This window comes from Alexandromys fortis, unplaced genomic scaffold (genome assembly GCF_014885135.2).
Source record: "Alexandromys fortis isolate MF-2015 unplaced genomic scaffold, M_Fortis_MF-2015_v1.1 scaffold_109, whole genome shotgun sequence".
In the NCBI taxonomy this organism is placed as follows: Eukaryota; Metazoa; Chordata; class Mammalia; order Rodentia; family Cricetidae; genus Alexandromys; species Alexandromys fortis.
The window spans coordinates 837,568-863,552 of record NW_026068005.1 but is presented as its reverse complement, the minus strand read 5'-3'; the positions used below and the strand labels follow the sequence as shown (position 1 = coordinate 863,552).

Below are 25,985 nucleotides of genomic sequence, written 5' to 3'. Positions count from 1 at the left end.
TGATGGCCAAAGGGAGGGGCTCTAATGCCTGTCATCTTTAGAATATCTTCATTACTGCCTGGATAGTTACATTTCTTGGGGGAAAGAGCCTGGGTATTCCTGAATGCGATGCACAAGGAACCCCAACATCCTCCACCCTACCCCACTCCCACCAGGCACGGGCTGTGTGCCTCTGGAGCTCTTTCAGACTTGGCGTCTGCACGTGAGAGAGAGAACCAGGATTAGATACATCTGGCAGCAGCCATGCACAGCACCTGGTATACACAGAGTCTGTGTCACTGACCTGTGGTGTCAATCCCAGTGACTCCCTGCCGTTGTGGGCTCGCTAAGGACCTTTAGCTTGTTTCTGCTGCCATCTACTGTCCGTCTCGGGAAAGTCATGGTTTGCCAGCCGGGGAGGGAAGTGGGAAATCGCAGCCTTTGCGACTTCTGCTCCCACAGAGCGTAAAACATAACCTGCCAGCTGGTGGTGTCCCCAGTGAAAACTGTCATAAAACCTGTGTTTACTGACCTCCCAAGTTCCAAAGCAGTTCCATTTGAACTGTAATCAAGTGACCTTTCTGTCCCTGGGTCCCAGAGTCCCTGAAAGGGCCCCTTGTTCCCTGCCTGAGTGAAGAAAACTTCTGTTTAGTTAAGCAAGTGTTTTTGCAGTTATGCCTCCTGCTAAGGGACAGAAGGACAATTGTTGGATCTTGTGTTTATTGCTGGTTTTGTTTCATACTCCCACTGTCTCTTCCCCAGAGTCCCACCTCTTCTTTACTTTCATATCAGCAAGGGAGCAGGGAATAAGGCAAGCCACTCCACAGGGCCTTGCATTTCCTTTGCTGTACCTGCAGCTCTGCAGATCCTGCTATAAGCCCCTTCTTTCTGTCCCAAGTCACCAACCTCGAGAGCTAAGCCCCTCGCAGTATGTCAGAGGCACCCACAGAAACTGACCGTTGGACCTGGGAGGCAGTTGTGATGCCATGTTCATGTGATGTGTTTTCCTGTCTTACAGCTGTTTGTTGGGCTGGGATTCCCCTATGAGGGTCCAGCTCCCCTGGAGGCCATCGCAAATGGCTGTGCTTTCCTGAACCCCAAGTTCAACCCTCCCAAGAGCAGCAAAAACACAGACTTCTTCATTGGCAAGCCGACCCTGAGAGAGGTGAGCATCAGAAGCGTTCCTCTTTCTTCTATGCTTTTGTGTTTATGTGTGTGTGGGTGGGTGGCATGTATGTGCGCATGTGCATGTGCAGGCATGTTTGTAGAGGCCAGAGGGTGTAGTGTGGGGTCTTCCTCCATCACTCGCCACTATATTCACTGAGGCAGAGTCTTTCAGTGAACTCAGAGCTCACTGATGTGAGTGCTCCAGCTTGCCTGGGGTCCCCTGCCTCCACCTCTTAGGCTCTGTGATTAAAAGCTGGCTGCTATGCCCACCCTGTGCTGAGGACCCATGCGCACACCGCCTTTGTACAGCAGGCTCCTGTCTGCTGAGCCAACTTTCCAGCCCCTACCCCAACTCGCTTTTCAGTGACCATGGTGGGTGTTCTTTCTAGTCTTCTCATCACGGCTGACAGCTGGTAGGAGGAGGCCCCTGGGAACACTCACTGGCCCCTCCATTGCATGTGGCGATGGTAAAGAAGAAACGCTGGCCAGTGCAGTGACTCTTCACAGAGAACGTCAGCCGCAGAGTGGGGGAGATGGACTAGTGAATAAAGCGCTTGCCCTGCACGTTAAATCCCCAGAACTCTGTAAAGAGCTAGGCATGGTAGCAGGCTCCTAGAACCCCAGAACCGAGGAAGCAGAGACAAGTGAGTCCCTGGGCTTCGCTGGCCAGCCAACCTAGTTTTCTTGGCGAGTCCCAAACTGATGAAAGACTATGTCTTGAGAAAACAAGGTAGATAGTGCCTGAACAACAGCCAAGCTTGGCCTGTGACCTCTATAGGTTTGAGCGAGCATTTACACACACACACACACACAGAGGGGGGGGGGATATTCCTGAGATTTCAGCCCACCCTCAGCAGGCTGTCAAGCCATCCCCGCATAGCGAGAGCCTCTCACAGGAGCCTTGGCGCATTTGCGTTTGCAGATGCTCTTGAAACCTGCAGTGGGGTGATGAATCACCACAGAGCATCGCTGGGGTTCATTCGGGGCCATAAACAGAAGTCATTACAGCTCCGTGTGGGTGATCAGTGTGCCAAAGGTGGGGATGATTCTGTATCTGGGCAGACACAGGTGTGTGCAGGAAACCATGAGATTGGCTTCTGTGTTATTTCTGGGCAGTTAGTGGCTCCCCTGGCTGCTCATGCATGGGGACATTAACGCTGAATCCCTCGGGGCCTTTGGCTGGAGAGTTAGGGCTGGAAAGGCCTAGTGTGACACAGCAGCTGCTGTTTCTAGAACATTCATTTTCAGTTCTGTTGCTTTTTTAACCCTTTGGGACACTTCCTCGACTTGTCTTCCAAGAAGTACGTCAAATACGTTTCTCCCCGTTGGAGTCTTTATGAAGTGACTATTTAGATACAGTGTCCTTTTTTGTTTGTTTTTGCTTTTAGAGACAAGGTCTCTCTGTGTAGTGTTGGCTGTCCTGGAACTCGCTCTGTAGACCAGGCTGGCCTCCAACTCACAGAGATTCACCTGCCTCTGCCTCCCAAGTGCTGGGATTACAGGCATGTACCACCACTGCCCAATACTTTACCTATTTTTAAATGGGGGTTTGTTGATTTTTTTTTTTTTTTTTTTTTTGCTTTTGAGCGGTAGAAGTTCCTTAGATATTTAGGATATTAACCCTTTAACAGACATAATTTGCAAATATTTTCTCTTATTTTATTTGTAGGTTATTTCTCTTGGTATGTAAAACCTTTAAAGGTTGAAGCTGTGGAAATAGCTTCAGTGGGTAATGTGCTTGCCACACAAGCAGGACGACCTGTGTTCAGACCCTAGAACACATGTTTGAATACAAAGCAAACAAACATACCTAGGCACAGTAGCACTCACCTGTAATCCTAGAACTGTGGGGAAGGAGACAGGGGATCCCTGGGGCTTGCTAGCCAGACAACCAAGCTTGTCCAATTTGTCCCAGGCTAGGAAGAGACCCTGTTCCAAAGAAATAGAGGGATGGCTCAGGAGTAATAATCTGAGATTGATCTTTGGTTTCCACATGGGCATGCATGCACACACATGTATATATGCACACATGCACACACGCTCACACACGCACGCACACACATGCACGCACACACATCCACAAAGAGGACACTCCCGAACACATCTTACCCCATGCCCAGGGAATGACGTCACATGACAGTGCTCACATCAGTCAATATTGAGGAAGTGTCCCTTGTCCTCTGCCACTTGCCATCATCTGTGTGATTGTGCTGAAGTTGGGGAGGACACTCATCCTCTGTCGTGTAATGAGAGAAGAGACCTTGAAGCACCCACAAGGGAATATTCTGTCCGTTCTTAAATGACACCATGAGAGAGAGTATGGAGTCCTGTCATCAGTGGTTCCGCATGTGGCCTTATCCAGACAACTCCATAAGCCCAGTGTTCCCACAGGAGGCCAAGGTGCCAAAGGGAGTGGACAGAAGCTGAGCCTATCCACGCAATAGCCTATGGTACTTGCTGCCATCCTGGGGGAGTTTGGCAGAGAGTTCTCCATTTTCTAGTAGTTTCATATCTGATGTGGGAGCTTGAGAAGGCAACGGCACCATCATACAATGTAGAGAGATAGCCAGAGTCGGAGTGGGGATGTGGCCTGGTTGGTAGAGCACTTGCCTGGCTCAGAAGCCTTGGGTTTCATCCCCAGCACTGCAAGAAATAGGTGTGGTGGCTCACACCTGTAACACCTTCACTTTGGAAGCAGAGGCAGGAGAGTAAGAAGTTCAAAGTCAGTATCAGCTATATAGCAAGTTCAAGGCCAACCTGAAATACACGAGACCGAAATAAAAGCTACGTGGATGAAAGAGGGGAGTTACCTTGGAGTTGTAGAAAGGCGGAATTTCAGTGTTAGCGGAGAGGGATTGGGGTGGGCTTTAAATAGAAAGGAGAGAACTTCTAGAGTGGGTGAACAATGGAGAGCCAAGGTTTGTCAGCCTCATGCAGGAGAAGGACATCTAACAACTCTTGAGAGGGAGTGGTGACCTTGATCTCGTGGCAAAAAGAGCCATGTGCCTTGCTTTCACAGCTCTCAAAAGCCCGCACATCTCCTTAACCAAAAATGCTTCTAACTGGGAAAGAGCTGCCAACAAGTCTACAGAGTTCTACATCGACCTCTAGAACAGCGGTTTTCAGCCTATGAGTCTCGACCCCCAAGGGTTGCATACCCTGCTTATCAGATATTTACATTCTGATTTGTAACAATAGCAAAATTACAGTTATGAAGTAGCAATGAAATCGTCTTATGGTTGGGGGTCTCCCCCGCATGAGTAGCATTAGGAATGCTGGAAACCACGGATCTAGAAGGAACTGGGGAGATGCTCAGTGGTTAAAGCACTTGCTGCTCTGGCAGAAGACTGGAGTCAGTTCCCAGCGCCTACATCTAGTGGCTCATAAACTCCGGTTCTAGGGGATTCATGCCCTCTCTAGCCTCTTTGGGTACCAAGCATGTACCCAATACACACACACATATATATATGCAGGTACTGACACAACACAACTGATAGACAGACGGATGGACCTAGTAATTCAAGCATGGTGGCATATGCTACCAGCCTGGGAAGGCAGACAGAATCCCTTGATTTTACTGGCCAAGGAATTGGCAAGCTCCAGGTTCATTGAGAAATTCTGTCTCCAAAAGAAATGGTGAAGAATAAGCAAGAAAGCGCTCTCTCTCTCTCTCTCTCTCTCTCTCTCTCTCTCTCACACACACACACACACACACACACATACACACACCCTTAGAAATGATCTCTCTTGCCTCAGCAAATGGAAAAGTTTTAACCCAAAGTCACATACTGCCTCTGTGTCCCTTAGACACTTTCTGTTGAATGACCCTTCCCACACAAACACTGATTAAGGTCAGTTGTCTTTATTTCTCTTTGCCTTCACTTGAAGGAAAGGGGAAAAACTGAGATCTCCAAATTTGAGTTTAGCTTTGTTTTTATTTTTGCATCAGACCAAATTTTCAGAGTGCATTGTCTGTTCAGAGCAGGGAAGAAAGACTCCAGATTGCTTTGAGGAGGGGAGCTGCTTCTTTGTACTTTAATATAAATTAGATTTTTATCTTTATATTGGGGAACATATTAATAGGTTCCTGTAAAGGGAGCGTAGAATCTCCTTGCAGGCTCTACAGAGGTTCTGAAGTCACCTCTCATATTTCCCATGATGCTGCTTGTCCGGAGGATGCTCAGTAAACCTACTGACAGATATACACTCAAAGGGCTGAGATCAGCAGTCCTCAATAACTTAACAAGGAGGAACACAGAGTTCTGAGAGGGCTTAATGAATCAAAAAGGCCTCACTCGTAAAATTAAGTAACCCTCAGCAAATGCAAACGAATCAAACAGTAATGGCTTGGCATCTGCATTGTGTGTTTGCTGAGCGCCTGGAGCAGTCTTGTCAATAAGCAGGGGCCTTGAAAGAGATGACTCAGTGGTGACATTGCTGGTAGTAGAAATGTTTGCAGTAGAAGGACTAATTAGCTTGTCCTCTAGGCCACAAAGCGGAAATGATCTGACAGTCTGCCCATCCTCTCAAAAGGTCTAACATGGCAGAAACGCAGCCCTACGATGGAGAGATATACATATACATATATGTGTAAATTTTAAGAGTGGTTTTGAGGCTTTGTTCATTTTTTTTTCTTAAGAATTTGGTGGTGTTCTCAGTTTGGTGGTTTGCTCAAAGACCCTGAACTGGAACTGGGGAGACAGCTCGGTTGATGTAAAAGGCTTGGAGGACTTGATTCCGGCCTCAGAAGAGAGGTAAAAAGCTGGGTGTGGTAATGTGATCCTGTAATTCCAGTGCTAGAGGCAGCAACAAGCAGATCCCTGGGCTTTTTGGCCAACCGGCCCAGGTTGATTCAGGAAGGACACCCAAGATTGACTTCTGACCTCCACACTCATGTGCACACTCATATACACACAAGCACGTCCCCATAAAGCCGTTCAGTTGCTCAAGGGTCTAGATTTGAACTTGGCTTTGCTGTTTTCTAATTATGTAGACTCCAAGAACCTTGGGATCCTTGTGATATATAGGAAGCCTAATAAATAATATATGGATTGGGGATCAGCTCAATGCCTGACCCAACCAAAGACCTTGTGGATTGGTATCGAATCAAAATATTTTATACAGAGGTGGTTTTTTTTAATTAGCAAATAAGGTTTCCATGACTCTGGGCCTGCAAACTCCTCAGCACTGACCACAGAGCCTGAGAAACGAGGTGGGGGTTGGGGGGGTGGCTGTGACAGGAGAGGGAGCTTGCATAGAAGCCAAGAAAGGCTGCAGCCTCAGGACTGCAAGGTCTTCAGATTTCCTGGAGACTTTCCCAGAGGCTTGTGCTCCTAGCTTCCTGCCCCAAACTGGACTGGCAGAGGCTGGTGTGATGAGGTTCCAAGGGCAGTGGCAAAGAGATGGCAGGTGCTAATTAGCTTTGTAGTTCTCTAAGTGTCTATGTACTTGTGGAAATAGAGAGAAAGGGAAAAACAAGAAAGAGAGGCGGGCTGGCCTCAGAAGCCAAAGCCATAGCACTAGCATCAGCAATAGCAGCTCCTGTAATGAACAGGTTAAGATGCATTTCCCAGCTGCAGAGATTGGGCAGTGGGTGAGAGCCCTTGCTGAACAGGTACTATCTCCAGCTTTGGGTCCTGAGCACCAACACACAAGCCGAGCATTGCCTCCAGCTCCTGCACCAGCTGTGCTGGGTGGTGGGGAACAGAGATCCCTGGGGCTTGCTGGCCTCCCAGCCTAGCTAAAATCAGTGAGCACAGGTTCAGTATGAGACATGTCTCACATGAATAAGGCAGAGAGTGGAGTGGCACAGCCAGGCACCCAGTGTCTTCCCCTGGCCTTGGCACACACACACAAGGGCATGCTCCTGCACATACATTGCCCACACTGTTACATTCAGTAAATGAGTGACTGAGGGAACAAGTTAGTAAATTAATAAATAAAGAATAAATAGAACGTATTTCCTCTCCAGAAATGAGATTTGCAAGTAATAGAACTTGCCTTTGTAGATAATTTTTTACATTTATAATATATATAAAAGAAATATGTAAAAAAACTATTTCTAGGAAAATAATATACTTATTATTTCGTTCAGTATTATGTACCAGGAATTATGGAAGATGGGATGTCTGGTTCCACCTTACAAGTGAATAGTTGTATTTAAAGGTATAAAATATTCATCTGTACACTGCCAACCTTATTTTCTTATGTTTGCCATTATGAAAAGGGAGCTGAGTATAATCCGTGTGCACATCACACACGTTTATAGAGCTGTGGGTAATGTGGCATCTAGCCATGGAAGCATGTTTTACTGGAGGGTAGTACCAGGGGAATGCTGATGTTGCTGTGACATTTTCCTGAAATGGTGACTGCTGATGGATGAAGTCTCGAATAAACCAGTAGAAGGCACAGGAGTGCCTGCCCAGCATGCAAGAGGCCTGGGCCCCTTCCCAGCACTGTACAAACCAGGCTGTCATCAATCCCACACTCTAGAGGTAGAGGTAGGAAGATCAGAAGGTCAAGGTCATCTTCATTTACCTAATGAGTCAGAAGCTGCAGCCAGAACTGCACATATTGGCTTTGTGGGAGCCTAGGCAGTTTGGATGCTCACCTTACTAGACCTGGATGGAGGTGGGTGGTCCTTGGACTTCCCACAGGGCAGAGAACCCTGATTGCTCTTTGGGCTGACGAGGGAGGGGGACTTGGTTGGGGGAGGGGGAGGGAAAGGGGAGGCGGCGGTGGGGAAGAGACAGAAATCTTTAATAAATAAATTAATTAAAAAAAAGATTTTGTCTTAAAGAGAAAAGGCATTTCTTGCTATATATAATGTACACTAATATTACAGTCCTGGTCAATTCAACTTGCACACAGATGGCCTCTAAGAATTCTCTTCCCTGAATTCACATGAAATCCCAGCAAGGCATATGAAAGCTTTCCGGGCTGGTGACCTAGGTGGTAAAGAACATGCTTAATGTATTCAGGGGCCCTATGTTCAGTCTTAACAGACAGCAAATAAATGATAACCAAACAAACAAGAAAATACAAGTTCCTTGGGGGATGGCAGGTCCTCCTTGTGTACAATGTCATGATGCCATTGCCATGTGTCCCTGGTTCTCACCTGAAATGTTTCCACAAATGTGTCAAAGGTTCTTGTTTACCCACTGCCTTAAAGAGGTAGAAGACCCCAGGAGGAAGCCAGGCACTCTACCAACTCCCCAGCCTCCTTTAGCCACGCTTTTTTTTTTTTAATTTTTATTCTTTAAGGAGGAGAGTCCATGTCCACAGTAGGAGGAGAGTCCATATCCACAGTAGAAGGGAGAGTCCATATCCACACTACACTTGTGGAGGTTAGGGAACAACTTGTGTGATCAGTCCTCTCCTGCCGTGTGAGGATGAAACTTGAGCCATCATCGGTCCAGACCCCAAGTGCCCCTTCCTACAGAGCGTCTCAGCTGTCCTAGCTACTTGACTCTTAAAACCATTAGGAAGGAGACTCACTCCTTCCTCTTCTGTTTCTAAACTGCCTTTACAAATTTTGTTTTCTGGGGCCGGAGAGATGGCTCAGTGGTTAGGAACACATACTGCTCTTCTTCCTGACACCCGGGTCAAGCAGCTCGTAACTGACTGCCCGTAACTGTGGCTCCAGCGGCTCTCACAACCGTTTCTGGTTTCTGTAACTGTCTGCACATGTGCACATACACACATAGATGCACACACACCTGTACATTTTAAAGTCAGTGAACCTCATGTTCTGGTGTTGCTGTGATTATCTCTGAAACCATCTGAAAATTCCTGAGTTCTCCAGTGGCACAGTTTCTCCCGCCATCACCCCTGTGTGCACTGTTCCTCGTGCCTGTGTGCTTTTCCAGCGGCAGGTTTGTCTGTTACTGGGTTTAACTGTGTAGTCCCAGGCTGGCCGCAGATTTGTGGTTCCTATGTCTACCCGCCAATTAATGAAATCACAGGCATCCCTGGCTATGGCTTTGGTCTTTCTTTTGGTGTGTGTGTGGAGTGCTTTGGTCCTTATTGTGATTTTCTGTGAATACCTGTCCATCCTAGCCCAGAGAATAGACACTAAATTTATGGAGGTAATTTTGGCTGAGAACAAGTAGTCCTTAAGAGCCCAGGATAACTACAGAGGAGCGTTAGCTGCTTTTCTCGTTTGTGAGACACATGAACTAACAAACAGCAGCGTAGGAAGAGATGCGTTGGCTCACAGTTTGAGGGTACAGTCCATCATGGCGGGGAAGGCATGGCGGCAGGAGCATGCTGCAGCTGGCCACGTGGCATCCACGGTCAGAAAGCAGAAAGATGGACGCTGTGCTCAGCTCACTTTCTCCTTTTTATTCAGTCTACCGCCTTGACCCATAGAACGGTGCTGTCCACATTTGGGGGGCTTATCCCACCTTAATCAGCAAGATCTAACCCCCTTACAGACTCCTTCTGTCTGGAGGTTGGAACCACAGAGGCTACAGGCCCTTGCTTAGTGACAGAGCACCCCTCCTGTACACAGACCCGAATTCAACCCAGCACCACCTGTAGGAGCCTCTTTTCTATGACATTGTTTTATTTCCAGTGAGCTTCAAAAGTTCCACCCATCACTATTTTTTTTATCTGCCTGTTTGTGGGTTAGAAGGTTTTGATTGCTACAGGAAAAACGGAAACACCTTATCTCCTGTCTGAGTTCAGCTCGACTCGTGAAGACAGCCTTTTGTCTAGCCCGGAGCTTTATCTGAGCAGTCCTGCGGATGTGAAACTAAGATGCAGCATGTCCTCTGTCTTTCAGCTGACGTCTCAGCACCCGTACGCAGAAGTCTTCATCGGCCGCCCACACGTCTGGACCGTGGATCTCAGCAATCGAGAAGAAGTAGAGGATGCTGTGAAAGCCATCTTAAACCAGAAGGTTGCTGCTTTGCTTTGGTTTTATTTTCTCCCTGCCTTCGTTAGACCCGTAACCTAGAACTCGTGCAGAATGTTACAGTCTCTTGCTTTCAGTAAGCAGAGCTTGCCTCCTGAATTGGACTCAGACCATAGTCTAGCCATAGCATCTGGCCTGAGGATCTCAAGGAGGCTCTGTGAGACTCGAAACAGCTGGTGGCAGATGTGGGTTTGGGTCTTATTGACCCTGCTGATGGCCCTTCTGGGTTCCTGGGTTCTAGGCATGAAGGGCGTGGCTTGACTCATACTTACTCATATGATCTAAGCATGTCCTTGGAGAGATTTGCAAAATTAGGCTGCTTTTGTTGCCTTATACAAACGGTAAAGTTTATAAAATTATTTTGTTTTGTTGTTGTTGTTGGTGGTGGTAGGTTGTATATGTGTGTTTGCACATGTTCCTATGGACATGGGGGCTTACACATGTGTCTTTTGACACTCCACTTCCTTTTTTTTCTTGAGGCATGGTGTTTCACTAAGCCTAAAGCTCATTGATTTGGCCTTGCAGGCTGGCCAGTAAGCCCCAGGGATCCGCCTGTCTCCACCCCCAGCACCAAGATTATAGGCATGCCCCCTCCCACCCGGTTTTAACATGCGTGCTGCAGATCTGAACTCAGTCCTCAGGTCTACACAGGAAGCAGCCGAGCCATCTCCCCAGCCCTGTAGTTTTCTACAGTGTTTGCTGTTTATCTTTTCTACCTGAGCATTAGGTAGAATCTTTTTGACATGACCATTCTAGATCTTTCTGATCAATCCAGTAGGAACTGATCAAGCACCTGTTATATGCAGGGCCCCCTATAAGCTGTTCTAGAAAGGTAAGAAATGTCTACCTCCACCCTAGATGAGGCTGACCACTCCGTGGGAAGTCTACCTCCTGGAGGACTTTAGTATGCCCGGGACTGCTGTGGAAGCTCTGAGGCACAGCCCGCCCTGTGCTTCTCCTCTCTAGCACCTTTCCCTTGGTTATTACCTGTTGGTCTATGTGTGCTGTGAGCAGATGGGTAAGGGCCAGCTCAAGAAGAAGCTCCTGAAGGTGGTTCTTTGTCCTGTCACCAACAACGCTGTTGGGCTCCATCTAGACAGACTGCTAGTGACTCCTCTCACATGAGGTCTCCACTTCCCTTGCGTGTGGCCTGGAGACACTGCTGTCCTTGTGCAGTGTAGCCCAGTGCCACCCCTCCTGTCTCCCCCTCAGATGTCTCAGCGGCCATCAGAATGTTTTCCTTACCCCATGACTTTCCTGGGGTTTCCTGTCCTCCTCCCCAGATGGTGTAAGCCCTGTGTAGAAACCACAAGCTTTTGTGATGCTGCACATCCCGCTGTACCTTGTCTACCAGCTCCCAGTCCTGAGCTGTGTCTTTTCGTGTCTTAGTTCACACTCTGGCTTAGGGATGCAGCTCAGTTGAAAGAACAGATGTCTAGCATGCACAAAGTGCTGGGATCCATCCCCAGTACCAAGTAACCCAGAAATGGTAGCACGTGTCTGATTCCTGTACCCAAGGGGTGGAGATGAGAGGATCAGAGTTCAAGGTCACTCGCCTACACAGTAAGGTCACCAACCTATGCTATATAAGACCTTGTCTCAAAGAAAAAAAAAAAAAAAATCTCAGCCCTCCCGGGGCCACTAGCTGAGTTCCCCTTGCTTTTGCAGCAGGAGTTCTTCAGATACATTCTCACCTCGTCTACTACAGACCAGTCATTTCTCTCTGCCTTCCCCAGAGCAGTGAGCACGTGTTCATTCTGCAGATGTTGGCTAAACTGCCCGCCCTCAGTGCAATCTGCCTAGCCCTGAGAGGCTGGAGACCCTCAGCCATTGTCTGCACTCTCCACTGTCTACTTGCTAGCACGTGATAATGTCCACCCTTTTGAAGGCCTGCTGTGTACTTTGCACTAACCAGGCAGTTTCCCACCATGTACCTCACCTCAGCTTAACAGAGACAGGTTTTCCTCCTTGCCGCTCTTTCACACATCAGGTTCCTGCCATGTAGGGAAGGTAGATTATTCAGGGTCTAAAGAAGAACACAGCAAGGCCTGAGCACTGTCTGTCCAGTTCTAGGTGTGCAGCTCTAACACCTGCCGGGGCTCCCACTCAGGGGTGGGCATCTGTGTGAGTCAGTGGAGAGTCAGTAAGTGCCTCGTGTCCCGTGCCGCCTTTCACGGTGCCCTGTTGTTTCTGCAGATTGAGCCGTATATGCCGTATGAGTTCACGTGTGAAGGGATGCTTCAGAGAATCAATGCGTTCATAGAAAAGCAGGTAAGGCCCATCAGAAGTCTGTCTGTCCTTTCTGTGTTCCACTTCCTCTTTCCCAGCTCTCACCTGGAGCCCTTCTCTGGCTATTTGCCTGCTTTGGAAAACGTCCGGCGGCTCCATGATGACTTATTGTCATTTTTAATGTTTCACTGTCATTCACGGTCTCCCCAGGAAGCCAGTCTTCCTTGGAGTATTGACAATGAAAGGTCATACGGACACTTAGAATAAGGCAATAAGGCGTTTGAGTGGTCAAGACGGGGTCCTCCCTGACCAGCCTGTCCCTGAGTTTCAGAACATCATGAGCACTCAAGAAGGGTGAAGAACAGACAAGCGGCTCTCTGTCCACCCTTGATTTCTAACTCCTCATCCCTAATCCCCCCCTTAAAATAAAAGCAAGGATTAGGGTCTGGAAAGATAGCCTAGTCAGTGAAGCGCTTGCCTTACAAGTGTGAGGATCTGAATTGATTCCCAGAAACTACATTTAAAAAGCCATGCATGAATTATAATTATAATCGCAGTGCAAGGGGAGTGGAGACAGACAAACCCCTGGGGTTCGCTGGCCAGCCAGCCTATCGGAGTTTAGATGCTTCAGACCAGTGAGAGACCGTCTTAAAAACAAGCAGAGCATGAGTAATGGCCTCTGACCTTGCCCTCTGACCTCCATGTTCACACATGTGTGCATCTATACACACATGAATACTCATATGTGCAGGGATCAAATCTACATTTTTGAAGCCTTTCCTTAAGAGTATAAATGCATCAACTCTAAACATGTTAGGACTCTTGAGTGGTTTTTGAACTGGGTCTCCTTCAAAAGAATCCTGTGAAACCCAGGCATGTGCTCTCGGAGGTGGAGGGGGCAACTGCCATTGCAATCCTTTATGATGTTTTAATTTCTTGGACTTCAGAAGCAACATGGACCCAGAAATAGACAAAAGCCAGACCCCTGTGGATAAGGGAATCTGAACTTCTTGCCCAGTCCAGACACAGGGGGTCCTCTTTATAGGGCAAAACAATGTTTAAGGGTGAACAAGGAATCTTTGTATAATGGGGATAAGAGCAGTTGAGCTGAAAATAGGAAGAGAAGGGGAGAAACATAAATGTAGGCTACCAGCCCAGAGGCCTTTCGAAGGGGAAGCTGGGCCTCTGGGACATGGTCTTTGGAGCAGAGCATCTCATCAGTTGGGCTGTGGAGGATGAGGCAGGGAACCTGAGATGGGTGAGTTGACATGCATGTGTGTGTACAGGTGCTTGTGCACATTTGCAAGTGTGCGCGCTCATATATGCAAGCATGCGTGCATGCTTATATGTGCAGGTGCACACGGCATGTGCACACATACGTGCAGAAGGCAAAGGACCACCTCGGGTGTCATTCTTTAGGTTCTGATCCGTATGTGTCCATATCCCTGCTGCTGGGATTGTCAGCACTGACTGCCAAGTCCGGCTTTTCCCTTGAACTTGGGTCCTCGTGCTTGCACAACAAACGTTTTAGCAACTGAAAGCCTCCTGGTTCCAACTCCTGGTACCATGAGTTTTTGTTTCTAGGAATTGAATATTTGTTACTTATGCTCTATGTGCCTTAGAAAAGAAGTACAAAGAAAAATGCTCCTGAGAGCATTGCATGAGCAGTACCCAGGAAGTGCTGAGAGTAAGGTTAACCTGCATTGTTTACCATGCTGTGCTCTATGTGGTGTCTCGTGATGTAATGATGCACACGGGGAGCCCAGCGCTTGTCATTGTCCCATTCATCACAGGACACAGAGAGAACCAAACTGTCATAGCGAGCGCTGGCACCGTCTGTACCAGTGCGCACTCACCCATGCGTGCGCCACCTCCCCAGCCACGGGTTCCCTTTCCAAGGGATGGTTTCCATATTAATCAGGATCCCAGAGTACGACGTGGGAAATAGCTGTTCGGTACGAGAAAATGTTTTGCAAGAGGAAGAAACTGTCCTCATCGTGTTGATTGCGGCAGACTGTTGCGATGTTCTGCTTTAGTTTTCGGTGCTGCTCTCCTGTCATGGCTAATTTAGCTTCATCACGGGTGCAGGGCAGGGAGGGGAGGATGGGTTTGGTCCTCTGCACGGTTGCAGGCTTCCACCCCTGACTTTTTCATCTTGCTAAGATACAGGGTGTGTTAGTGGTTCTTCTCGTTCCGGCGACAAAATCCCCGATGAGAGCAGTTTCTAATGGAGGAAGGTTTTATTTTGGCTCACAGCTCAAGGGTATGGTTTGTCATGGCGGGGTCCGGTAGATGTGGCGGCAGAAGTATGAAGCAGCTGGTCACATTCCATCCATGGTCAGAAGCAGATGTACTGGTCTCAGTCCAGGATGCCAGCCCATAGGATGCTGGTGCTCACATGTAGAGTGGGTTTTCCTACCTCAGTTTACCCAGTCCTCTCTCACAGACATGCCCAGAGGTTTGTCTTCTAGGTGAGTCTAGATCCTGCCAAGTTGACAATATTGACCATCATGGGGCGGGATCTATATTCTCTCTCGATCCACACAGTAAGGCTCAGGAGGTGTCGGGATTAACTGCATGGTGGGAACTGAGCACAGCCAGGATTTGTTGAAGATTTGGTGTAAAGCCCTGTGATGCAGGTGTCCCATAGCTTGGCTTCCCCAGTGCTAGGATTATACTTTTTTAAGTGGGTTCTGGTGACCACACTCAGATTCTCATGCTTGTGAGGCAGGTACTCCACTAAGTGAACCATCTCTGGGCATTTCTTATAAGACATCCTCTGAATTCCTCATAAATGAGCAATGACGGGGGCTATTTTTAGTTTATCTCAGAAACTCTTTCAGACCCCAAATGTTTCCTGGGTGCACGATAAAATCCAAGACCCCTTTGGATCAGATCAAGTCTCCTTTTAGCTGCAGGCCTTGGATCTTAGAGCTTGGAGCGTTCATTATATTTTTAGAGTTTGCAGAGTATCTTCAAAGAGCAGCAAGGACGGAGAGAGGGTGGAGGACACAGAGAGTGTGCTCCTGGCGGGGGCGGGGAGCCTGGGGCTTGGAGGAGAAGGCCCCCACACTGGAGCCTTTATTAGTCGGGGCTCAGCTTCCAGAGTCCACCATGTGGGCTACATGGAACATGGGCACCTTTATCCCAGGACCCTTTCAAGATTTCCCCCCACCACACACACAGTTCCCCACAGCTGCAGGAACCAGATGAGGCTAAACTGACAGTCTTTAAAATCACCCCAGGTTTCAGGGTACAGTTAGGAGTCACTGCTGGGAGCCTACCTCACACCCAGCCTGCTGGGGTGCAAGCCCTCTTCCCATGGGAGGAAGATCCTTGCTCTTCTCCATCCCTGGCCTGCCCCACTGCACTGAAACCATTGTTTTGGCTTTGAAATGTTGTCATTGTCTTTGAAATGAGCACTCGGAAGGGGAGTGACTCCACCTGATAGGGAGTTAGCCCGAGAGTCCCCAGTGATAGAAGATGAGTTGTGACTCTTCCCCCTCCGAGTGTGTCCAGGCTTGTGAAGGTTCCCATTCTGCATTGTTTGGGGAAGTCACCGATTTACCTCCAGGGGAAACGAAGCAGAGAGAGAAGGGAAACTCATTTTCTGCTTCCTATAAAGATCTAATATACAGAGTGTGGCCAGAACAGCGGTTCATTTGGTGAGGAGACTCTTGCTTCCAACCTTAGCAACCTGAGTTGATCCGGCTGATGGAAGGAGATGAGAGACTTCCACACATGACAATTAAATATGCACAAAATAAAACTAACTTTAAAAAATGTTTAAATGCATATACAGGGTGGTCAGTCACAATTACATTGTTAATTGGTTTGAGACAGCATCTCATGCATCCCAGGCTGGCCTTGAACTTGTTATGTGGACAAGAATGACCTTGAATTCCTGGTTCTCCTGTGTTTTCACAAATGCTGGGGTTGCAGGTGTGTTACACCATGCCCCATTTATGCATTGCTAGGATGGAATCCAGGGCTTTGTGTACATGTGGCAGGCTCTGTACCAGCTCAGCCCACCCCACCAAGATGTGCTTGGTAAGAACTGTCTGGTCACATGCAAAGCATTATGAGGATGCAGGCAGGTACAGCCAACCCCACTGCACAGCCAGCCCCACTCCCACCGCAGCAGCAGAATCAGCTCAAGCTCCCAGATTCTCTTGAATTCCCTGGGGAGTGTTCCAGAAACAAAGATAAGACCTTGGGTGACTCTGGAGAGGACTGGGGTTGGGCCAGCAGGGTGGTGACAGGAAAAGGCTTACAGAGAAGTGAAGGGGAGGACATTGGCTAACAGTGAAAGTTGCTGGTGACCCTGCTCCCTGCTGTGTCGGCACTAGTAAGCAGGGCCAGCCTGAGTTCATAGCCTGGTTCAGACCGCCTACTATGTCTTCTCTGAAACAGTGCCGATGCCGCAAGAACCTGGATGTAGGAGCTGATGCAGAGGTCGTGGAGGGGTTCTCCATGCTGGCTTGTTCCCCATTGCTTTTTCAGCCTGCTTTCTTACAGAACCCAGGACCACCACCCCAGGGGTGGCACCACCCACCATGACGTGGTCCTCCCCCCATTGATCACTAATTAAGACAGATCTTAGGGAGACATTTTCTCAATTGCAGTTCCTTCCTATCAGATGACTCTAGCTTGTATTAAGTCGACATAAAACCAGCCAGTACACTACCTGAGTTCAGTTCTCACAACTCACGTGATAAAAGGAGAGAACCTGTGACCCCTGTGCACTGTGACAAGTCTACACACACAAAATAAAAAAGCCCGCCCCCTACAATTCAGTTACTTTTTTACAAGACGGGCAGCAGGGACCGACCTAATTCTTTAACAAAACCTGTTGTCATCGTAACACATCAATACCTACAGAGTTCACACTCAAGGTCTGCATAATCGATTTACAAAACAAAACCCCAATAGGAAAAAGTCGGAAGCCTCTAGGAGTGCTAACTTAGGTCTTTCACTGCTGAAGGGAGCAGGTTACCACGTGTCTGTCCACTCCCGATTGGTAGATTTATTGTCCCCACTTCTGAGTGCAGCAGGGAGTGCTGGGAGGGACTTCACTGCCATCTTGGCCTGGACCTGGGTTTCCACTTCTCCTGCATATACTCTGGTGGTCAAGTGTTCGATGTAGCGGATTCCTGTGCAGCCCGGGTGTCAGCTCTACTGATCGGCATCTGTGAGCACTGTGCCAGCATCTCATTGTTGTGACCAAAGGCCCGACAAGAAACACGGCCGTCAGGGATCAGTCTATAGTTGCAAGAGTGTAGTATGACTGGCCGCACGGCATCCACAGTCGGGGAGCAGAAAGGAGTGAACAGGAGGCAAGGCCAGATTATAAAACCTCAAAGTCTACCTCAGGTGACCCACTTCCTCTAGGAAAGCTGCACCCCCTAAAAGTCCCAAACAGCTCCATCAACCAAGACTTGGAAATGTTCTCTACAGGCTTTGGCCAAAGCACTCAAGAGACTGAGGCAGGTGGATTACTCCATTACTTCAAGTTCAAGACCAGCCTAGGCTATGGAGGGAGGAGACCTTGTCTCAAAAAAAGAAAGGAAGGGAGTTAGGGAGGGAGGGAGGGAGGAGAGGCAAGTGGGGTCGGGGGAAATTAGTCCAAGTCTGGATAGAATGGAAAAGACCCTGTCACACACCACACTTGGCATTTGTCACTGGCCTTTTTGTTCAGAAGCCTCTGCTTAACACCAAGCCCCCGGCCCTCCCACCTGATTCATCCATAGCAGAAGAGGGATCAAGCCAACCCCACCTAGTGCTTCCCTCATAAGGACAGGCCCCGACTTCCTGATGGGCACTGGGTGAAGCACTCTTCCTCCAGGCTCCTGCTGAGCCTCCTGTACAGGGCCAGCACCAGTATCTCCTTCACAGTGCTTGGACTCAGTCATGTTGGGGGAGATGGGGAGATGTCTCCGTCAGTCTGGTGCTGGCCACATAGGCGTGAGGGCCTGAATTCCATCCCCAGCATAGAGGGAAAAGCAGGGTTGGTGATGTGCACCTGTAATTCCAGATCTGGGGAGATGGAGATGGAAGGACCCCTGGGGTTTGCTGGACACACAGTCCAGCCTTCTTGAAGGGTCCCACTGAAGCAGAAGACCAAGTCTCAGCTGAAGAACAGCACCAGACGTTGGCCTCAGCCCTTCACATACTTGTACACATGTGTAGAAGTGGGGCGTGCAAAGACAGAAAGAGAGAGAAGGCATTGCTTTGACTCACAGCTCGGTTGGTGAATTCTTGATCTCTAGTCTCTGCATGACGATTTCAGAATAGCCAAACACGCTGAGAGACAGGTGCGTCAATGGCGGGAGGAAGATGGCAGGAAGAGAGAGGAGCTGCAGATGGCGCGTGCCCCCAGTGAGCTTGTTAACCAGATTGGCGGCGGCTGTTTCGTCCTCCTCCTGGCTGCAGAGATGCCTCATTGGGTTGGAATAGCCTCTTTTTCTACTTTACTCCTGTCCAAGCCTCCAGGAAGCCGAAATCAGGCAGTCCCATTCAGTAGCTCTTTACTGCGCACCAATTAGCTGCAGAATGCCATGTTGGCCGTAAGCTGCTAGCTCCCGTATAGCCTACAGAACCCAGCCTAGAAGGCCACATCTCCTGGAAGCCACCTCTGATTGCTGCCACCGCCACTCTTCCCCTCCCCATAGAGCCATCCCTGCCCAGCCTCCAGGTGGCCTTCACCATGTCCATAGGCATCTGGTTCGATGTTCTCAAGGCTTTGCAAGTGCCAACCTTTTACTACTAGACTGCACTGCCCCTCTAGGGCCAGGCGCACGCCTTCCTGTTCCTGTCTCTTAGCAAGGATCTGTAGAATGGAGGAATGTGTCAACGAAGGAGCAGTTGGTGACAGCAAGAGGCAGCTTCCCCATCACCCACTGGCCATTGCACCGTGGCTGAGAGGAGGCTGGGGCCCCACACTTGCATTCCTGCTGTGCCCTGCAAGCAACTGAACCAAGAGGTGCTGTCATAGATAAACTGTGGGTGTGACCCAGTGACTCCACCCCGCTGCAGTGCCCAGCACTTGTTATTCTCAGCCTCCGTCTTACCTTGCCTCCCTTTCATCCTCAGAACTACACAGGAAAGAAGGGCAAGGGTCACTGTTCCCATTTCTTATATGGGTCAGGTGGAGGGGGCTTGCAAGACATCTGTGAAGTCCCCCGCTGGGGGCCAGCCCTCCTCTGCCATGCTTTCTCTGACAACATGGCCTCCCTCTGATCAATTGTTACCTTCAAACTGTCTAGATAGTTCCTAAGTTTAAGGCTTTGATGCTATTTTTTTTTCTATTCTTGGATCTTGTGGTCCCTAGAACAGACTCCTAAAACTACGCCAAGCCATCATAATGGGCAGGAGCAAGTACCTGGGGGCCTTTTTGTTTAGTGCAGACTTGAGCGAGGCATGTGTGTGGGAGGGCCCTGGGGAAGACAGCCGCTGTCACCTCAGCTCCACCACGCAGCCTCAAGGGTAGCTCCCACTGTATGAGCCTTGCAACGACTCCTGCCCTGCTCCAGAACAGATGCAGGGTGACGGTTCATCCGTGAAGCCCAACTTCCCCGTATGCCTGCCTGGCCTTGTCCATAGGCTGCCCTAGGAGAAGCCACTCTCCCAGGGAACTTAAAGGGCATCAGTGCGTGCCTGCCCTTTGCCATCTCCCCTGAGCCACGTTCTTCTTCTACTAGATCCTCCACAGTACAGATGAGCCCGGAGCTGGACCGGGGCCTGTGCCCAGAGCCAGTGTCCTGGGCTCAGGCTTCAGATCTGGCCCATCTGGTCTGCTAGCTTCAGATTTAGCTTTGTAGGAGGGTAAGAATGAATGAGAAAGGAAACTCTGACGTTCTGAAACACCAGCCCAGGGACCGTCCGAGGAGAAGAGACCAAAGTCGTAAAAGCCAGAACCTGAACATTTAGCCTTGGTAGGCTTCGCATCTCCCCAGGCTGCTGTAAGTTAGGTTTGCTACTGAGCCCTCCGTAGCCATTGTACACACCTAAGATGATGAACTCAGAACTGGGACGCTTTCTGTCAGTGCAGTTTAGGGTTCTATCCGTGACTGGGCCTCATTGCCGTGGGTTTGTCGTGAAGCAGTACATCATAGCCAAGCATGTCCCAAAGCAAAACTGCTCAGCTAGGGACTCAGTGAAGACGTGGTGGCTAAGAATACCTGCTGCTTTTGCAGAAGATCCGAGTTCAGTTCCCCAAACCCACAAGAGGCTGCTTATAACTGCCTGTATCTAACTACAGCTCCAGTGAATCCACTACCTTCTTGTGGACCCCACATGCACACACACATGCACGCGCTGGCACACAACACACACAAACACACACACATATGCATACGTGCACTAAAAATAAGATCAATCTAAACAAACAAATAACAACAGCAAAAACATGCCTAGCTCATGACTGGGAAGAAGGGGAAGGGACTCCAACATCCCTTCAGAGGCAAGCTCACAATGTCCTGAAGGCTCTAAGCCTCCCAAAGACTCCAACATCTCCCAGGAGTGCCTCACTGGAGACAAAGCTTTCAGTTCATGGCCCTTTAAGGATATTAAAAGTCAAACTCTAGTCACCAAATTTAAGAGGCCGAGAAATTCTCACTTGCCTCTGGTTCGGGTACATTCTGGTCTAGGGGTCCTTGTGGATTGCCTGTTGTTATCTACTTGTGAACTTGTCTGGACTGACAATCACATGGAAACAGACCTCTGGGTGTTTCCAGAAAGAGCTTGCTGAAGAGGGAAGAGCCATTCTGAATATAGGTGGCCCTGTCCCATAACCTGGGTAAAAGGGAGGAGGCAAGCCGAGCACCAGCGCTCTTCTCGCTCTGCTTCCTGACCGTGATGACTGTCCCATCAGGTGAGCCAGAACAAGCTCTTTCTCCCTGAAGTCACTTTTGGCAGGCATTTTGTCACAGCAAGGAGACAAGTATGATAGCTGGTACTCCTCCCCTGCTGTCTAGTCACCTAGGAAACTCCGTGTATGCTGGATCAAAACTCTCTCCATTACAGTCTTTAAGGGCTGTGAGAGGTACCCATTCACTCCTGAGCACCTAAGTAAAGATGCTTACGTTAGCCAGCAAGAACACACTGTAAGCTTTTCCAGATCCTGGTGCGTCTCTCGACTGTTGGTTCTGTCTGACAGCTATTCTGATGGATGGGCAGCTGTCATATGCAAGCTTTCTACACACTATAATGGCAAAGAACAGTGGCCATTAGTATAGACTGCACTTCCATTTAACGTACTGTGAGTCTGCACAGTCATGCTGTTCCCTTAGTAACAGCATCCAGACCCACAGGACTGTGCTACCCATGGCTTAGTGTAGGCACGAACTGTGTGTAGTATTTGGAAAATCCAAAAGGAGGAGTCAGAGCTAGTGGGAATGGTCCCAAAGATGGTCCTCATAGAGAATGAGGAAGTGTGCCTCTAGCCCAGGCTGTTCTCAAACTCATTTTGTAGCTAAAAATCCTCTCACCTCTGCCTCCCAAGAGCAGGATTACAGCTATGTATGTATCCTGGTTTATCTAGTGCAGGGGATAGAACCAGAGCTTCATGAAGCTGGAAAGCCATTCTTCCTACTGAGCCACATCCTTGGCCTGGAAACCTGTCCCAAGGTTGTGTCCTTTTTATCATTTCTGAGCGTGGTGCCTCCTGTGGTTGGTTGGGAGACTGAAGCTGTCCCATTGTGTCCTTGGTCCCCTAGCTGATGATGGTGTCCCTGTCATTTCTAGGACTTCTGCCATGGCCAGGTGATGTGGCCGCCCCTGAGCGCCTTGCAGGTGAAGCTGGCTGAGCCCGGGCAGTCCTGCAAGCAAGTGTGCCAGGAGAACCAGCTCATCTGTGAGCCGTCCTTCTTCCAGCACCTCAACAAGGAAAAGGACTTGCTGAAGTAAGTTCCTCAGCGGTGGGAGGACCCAGGGCCTGCCGTCTCTGTGCTTCTGCCTTAGAGTCCGGTCGAGAGGTGCCTGGATTTGCTCTCCCAACTGTGGGCTTCAGGGAGACAAAAGGGGGAGCAGCCTGCAGCCCAGAAAGAGCTCAACTCTCACACTCACACGTACACATATGATATGTGTATGACCTGGATTTGTGTGATATGTGTGTGCATGATGTCTGTTTCTATGATGTATGTGGACATGCATGCATTTATGTATGTCATTGTGGGTCTGCATGGACAATGACTTGCATGTGGAGGTCAGAGTACAACCGCAGCTGTTCCCCACCTTCCACCTTGTTTGAAACAGGCTCTTGGTTTTCTCCAGTGCTGGCCTGTGAGCTCCCAGGCAATGTCCTGTGTCTGCCTCCCATCTGGAAGTAGAAGGGCTGAGGTTACAGGCCACACCGCCACACCCAGCTTCTCGTGGGTCTGGGATTGGCTGTCTGCCACTTCTGTTCTCTTACCTGCAGGACAAGAATATTCTTGGGTGCACTGAATTACTTCTTGGCTCTGGCACAACTAGCAAAGCATCTGAGCCAGACTTGAAACTTTAAGTGACTCTGGTCAGTCTTTTTTTGTCATCACAACACCACAAGTGACAAACGTAGGCTCCCAGGTTCTTCAAAGGGTACCCCAATTGGCCAACCCAGAGTAAGGGTCCTAACTGTGTAGAGCTCAGTTAGGAGTGAAAGTAGACATTCTTTCCTCCTCTGCCTCCTCTTTATTCTCACTTTCCTCTTTCTCCTCTCCCCCTTTCTTCTACTTATTTTAAGACAGGGTCACATGTAGCCCAGGCTGGCCTTGAGCTCTCTGTGCAACTGGTGATGACCATGAACTGCTGGCCCTACTGCTTGCACTTCCCAAATGCTAGGATAATAGACCACCGTGAACCACCTTGCGATCTCTTCCTTGGGGTTTGCTTTGCTTTGAGACAGTGTCTCACTCTGTAGCAGATGCTGGCCTAGAAGTCACTATGTAGCCCAGTTTGACCCTGTACTCAACTGGGATTGCCAGTATAAGCCACCATTCCCAGCTAAATATTAAGTGTACATCTAAAACTAGTTCAATAGTACGTTGCTTTGTCCTGGTCTTCTCAGAAGTGGCCATTGCTTGCACATCGGTGTATAGATCTAGGGGGTGTGTATGTGTGTTTGTGTGTGTGTACATATGTTTGTGTAGGTACACTAATATCCATATGCGTATGAAGACCTCAGCTACCATTCCTCAGGCGCCATCCGCCTTGCTTCTGGGGACAGGGTCTCCCGTTTTCCTGGGGCTCACCAAGTGGGCTAGGCTGGCTAATTAATTATCAAAGTCCCAGTGGCCTCCAGCCCTGGGATTACCAGTGCATGCCGCCCGACTGGCTTTTTCTGTTTATCTTGGGTCCTAGGCATGGAACTCCGGTCCTCATGCTTGCACAGCCCTCACTTTGGTGGCTTGAACCATCTTCTCCAGCCCCGTTTGGCTTTCACCCACCACGTTCACCCCACCTCTCACCCTGCTCTTCCTGCCTCCTCCCAGACGTTGGATGGGATGGGACACACATTTCTTCTCCATTGTTTTTCCAGCAGCTGCACAGAGTCCCAAAGCACAGCATGCTCATCCCCTGTTCAAGTGTGCAGGCTGCTCTCAGCTTTTCTCCATGACAGAAAACGCCCAGCCTCAGAGCTGGTCCCCTGCACGCGTGCTTTTCTTTGCATGGCTGAGCTCCCTAGATGTGGAGAACTTCAGAGTCAGGCGGAGGATACCGTCTCTGAAGCAGGGCAATGGGATATGCCCCAACATCACAAAGCGGACAATCCAGCAATGTGGGGTGGACAGGTCCTGCCCCAGCCCCTCTGTCTCATGTACCTTTCTCTTCCCCTTAGGTATAGGGTGACCTGCCAAAGCTCAGAACTGTATAAGGACATCCTGGTGCCATCCTTCCATCCCAAGAGCAAGCACTGTGTGTTCCAAGGGGATCTCCTGCTCTTCAGTTGTGCCGGGGCCCACCCCACACACCAGAGGATCTGCCCCTGCCGGGACTTCATCAAGGGCCAAGTGGCCCTCTGCAAAGACTGCTTATAGCATAGCCACCCCGGTTCATTCAGATGGCAGAGGTGGCTCTGCTGGGCAGGGCCAGGGGGGCCAAAGTCATTCAGGGACTCTGACCGGAGCCCAAACTCTTTGGTCCAGGGCTTGGATTTGGTACTTCTCCAGCTTGCAGTCAGTGCATCCCAGGAGTTTACACCAAAACCGCAAGAGAACAGAGGTCGGACCAGGGTCCTGGCTTCTCCCTGGTGCAACGAATGTCCTCTCTGTCCCGGAAAGTGTCCAGGCAGCTGCTCCGGGGTTATTATTATTATTTTTTTTTTTAAAAAGGAAGGCTAAAAGTCTGGAGACGCATCCAACTGAAAACAGAACAGGAAGAGGAATTGAGCCTATTGGAAAGAAATTTGGGGACATTCCTAAACCCATTAATTTATTTATTTGGGAGGGTGGGGGTTGGGTTGGGAGGGAGGGAGGAAAGGGGTTGACCAGTTTCCTTTTTGTCCCCACACTGTTAATCACCCATCTTCAGGATCTTCTTGTTCTGCTGGCCTCACGCAGGATGCAGAGGGGCTGGTGGCGTGCTGGGTGGCAGCCGTGGGAGCCTGGCTCCTGACAGCAGGTGGCAGCACAGAAAAGAAAATTATCATTGTGAGTAGGGATGTGACTCGGTTTGCGGAGTGCTTGCTTAGCATGCATGGAGCCCTGGGATCCATCCCCTGCACTACATAAAACCAGGTGAACACCTGTAATCACAGGTAAAGAGTGGAGGCTGGAGGATCAAACATTCAAGGTTAGCCTTGTCTACTTAACAAAGTCAAGGCCAGCCTAGGCTACGAGAGATCCTGTCTCAGAAAACAGTTGTTTTTTTGTTGTTGTTGTTTTGTTTTGTTTGTTTTTGTTTTTGTTTTTGCTTTGCAAACACAGCCAGCCCCTGTCAGAGCAGTGTCCTAGAGCTGATGATCCTGTGTGTTGCTTGGCAGGTGGCAGCTAAAAGGCAGATAGCCTTGGTGGGGACTTGTGCCTGTGTGTCCTGAGGGCTCTGCCAAGTGCCAAAGACAGGCTGGGCTGTGAACAAGAGAGGCTGCTTTCCTGTGTGTCCCCTTCCCACCCACCTTCACAGCTTGGCCCTAATTTCTGGTTAGAATTCCTCTGTTGCAGAAACACGGGATTGTGTAATTCTTCTTTGTGGTAAACTGGCCCTGCCTCGCTCTAAGGAGGAAGGTGGAAACTGAAGACCCCAAGAGCTGCCCTTGAACTTTGTGTGTGTGTGTGTGCGTGTGCGTGTGCGTGTGTGTGTGTGTGTTTGTGTGTGTGGCGTGGGAGGTCTCCAGCCTCAGAACAGCTAAAGTTTGGGTTAGAATGAGGTAGCGGCATGAGGAGTTCGTACTGTGTCCCCATCAATGTCCCCTATTGCTGAATTCCAGGGAAGATGGCTTCCCAGGACCTTGATGGTTTCTGGGGATGTGAGGACAGTTTGGAATGAACACTAGGTATTTTCCTGGCTGCTCCCCAGTGGACATGGCTTACAGAGGGCCCGAGACTGGAGGTGGGTTTTACTTGAAGCACTATTCCAAGGAGTTTGGGCAGCGGGCTGGCCTAGTCATACATGCTGGGATCCCCGCCCTTCACACCCGGAGCCCTTTTGTGCGTGTCCGTCCCTGCTGAAGCGTTGCTTCTGTGCTCTGTACATTTGTGAATGTACCTCCCACACTTCT

The 25,985-nt window shown here is 49.4% G+C and overlaps 1 protein-coding gene across 1 annotated transcript; it reads left to right on the top strand.

Annotated features, from left to right (window-relative positions):
* Positions 1-103: 103 nt before the first annotated feature.
* LOC126513227 (alpha-1,6-mannosylglycoprotein 6-beta-N-acetylglucosaminyltransferase A-like) lies at positions 104-24,591 on the top strand. Its single transcript, XM_050161489.1, has 6 exons — positions 104-202; positions 998-1,144; positions 9,932-10,048; positions 12,260-12,334; positions 22,037-22,194; positions 24,108-24,591. The coding sequence occupies exons 1-6, from the start codon at positions 104-106 to the stop codon at positions 24,304-24,306; spliced, it is 795 nt and encodes a 264-aa protein (XP_050017446.1). The 3' UTR covers positions 24,307-24,591.
* Positions 24,592-25,985: the final 1,394 nt, after the last annotated feature.

Excerpts from the sequence above, each read along its gene's own strand:
- LOC126513227 (XM_050161489.1), top strand. The coding sequence starts at position 104 with ATGCGATGCACAAGGAACCCCAACATCCTCCACCCTACCCCACTCCCA. Across the intron at positions 203-997 it reads TTCAGACTTGGCGTCTGCAC|CTGTTTGTTGGGCTGGGATT; the intron begins GTGAGAGAGAGA and ends CCTGTCTTACAG. Across the intron at positions 22,195-24,107 it reads AAGGAAAAGGACTTGCTGAA|GTATAGGGTGACCTGCCAAA; the intron begins GTAAGTTCCTCA and ends TCTTCCCCTTAG.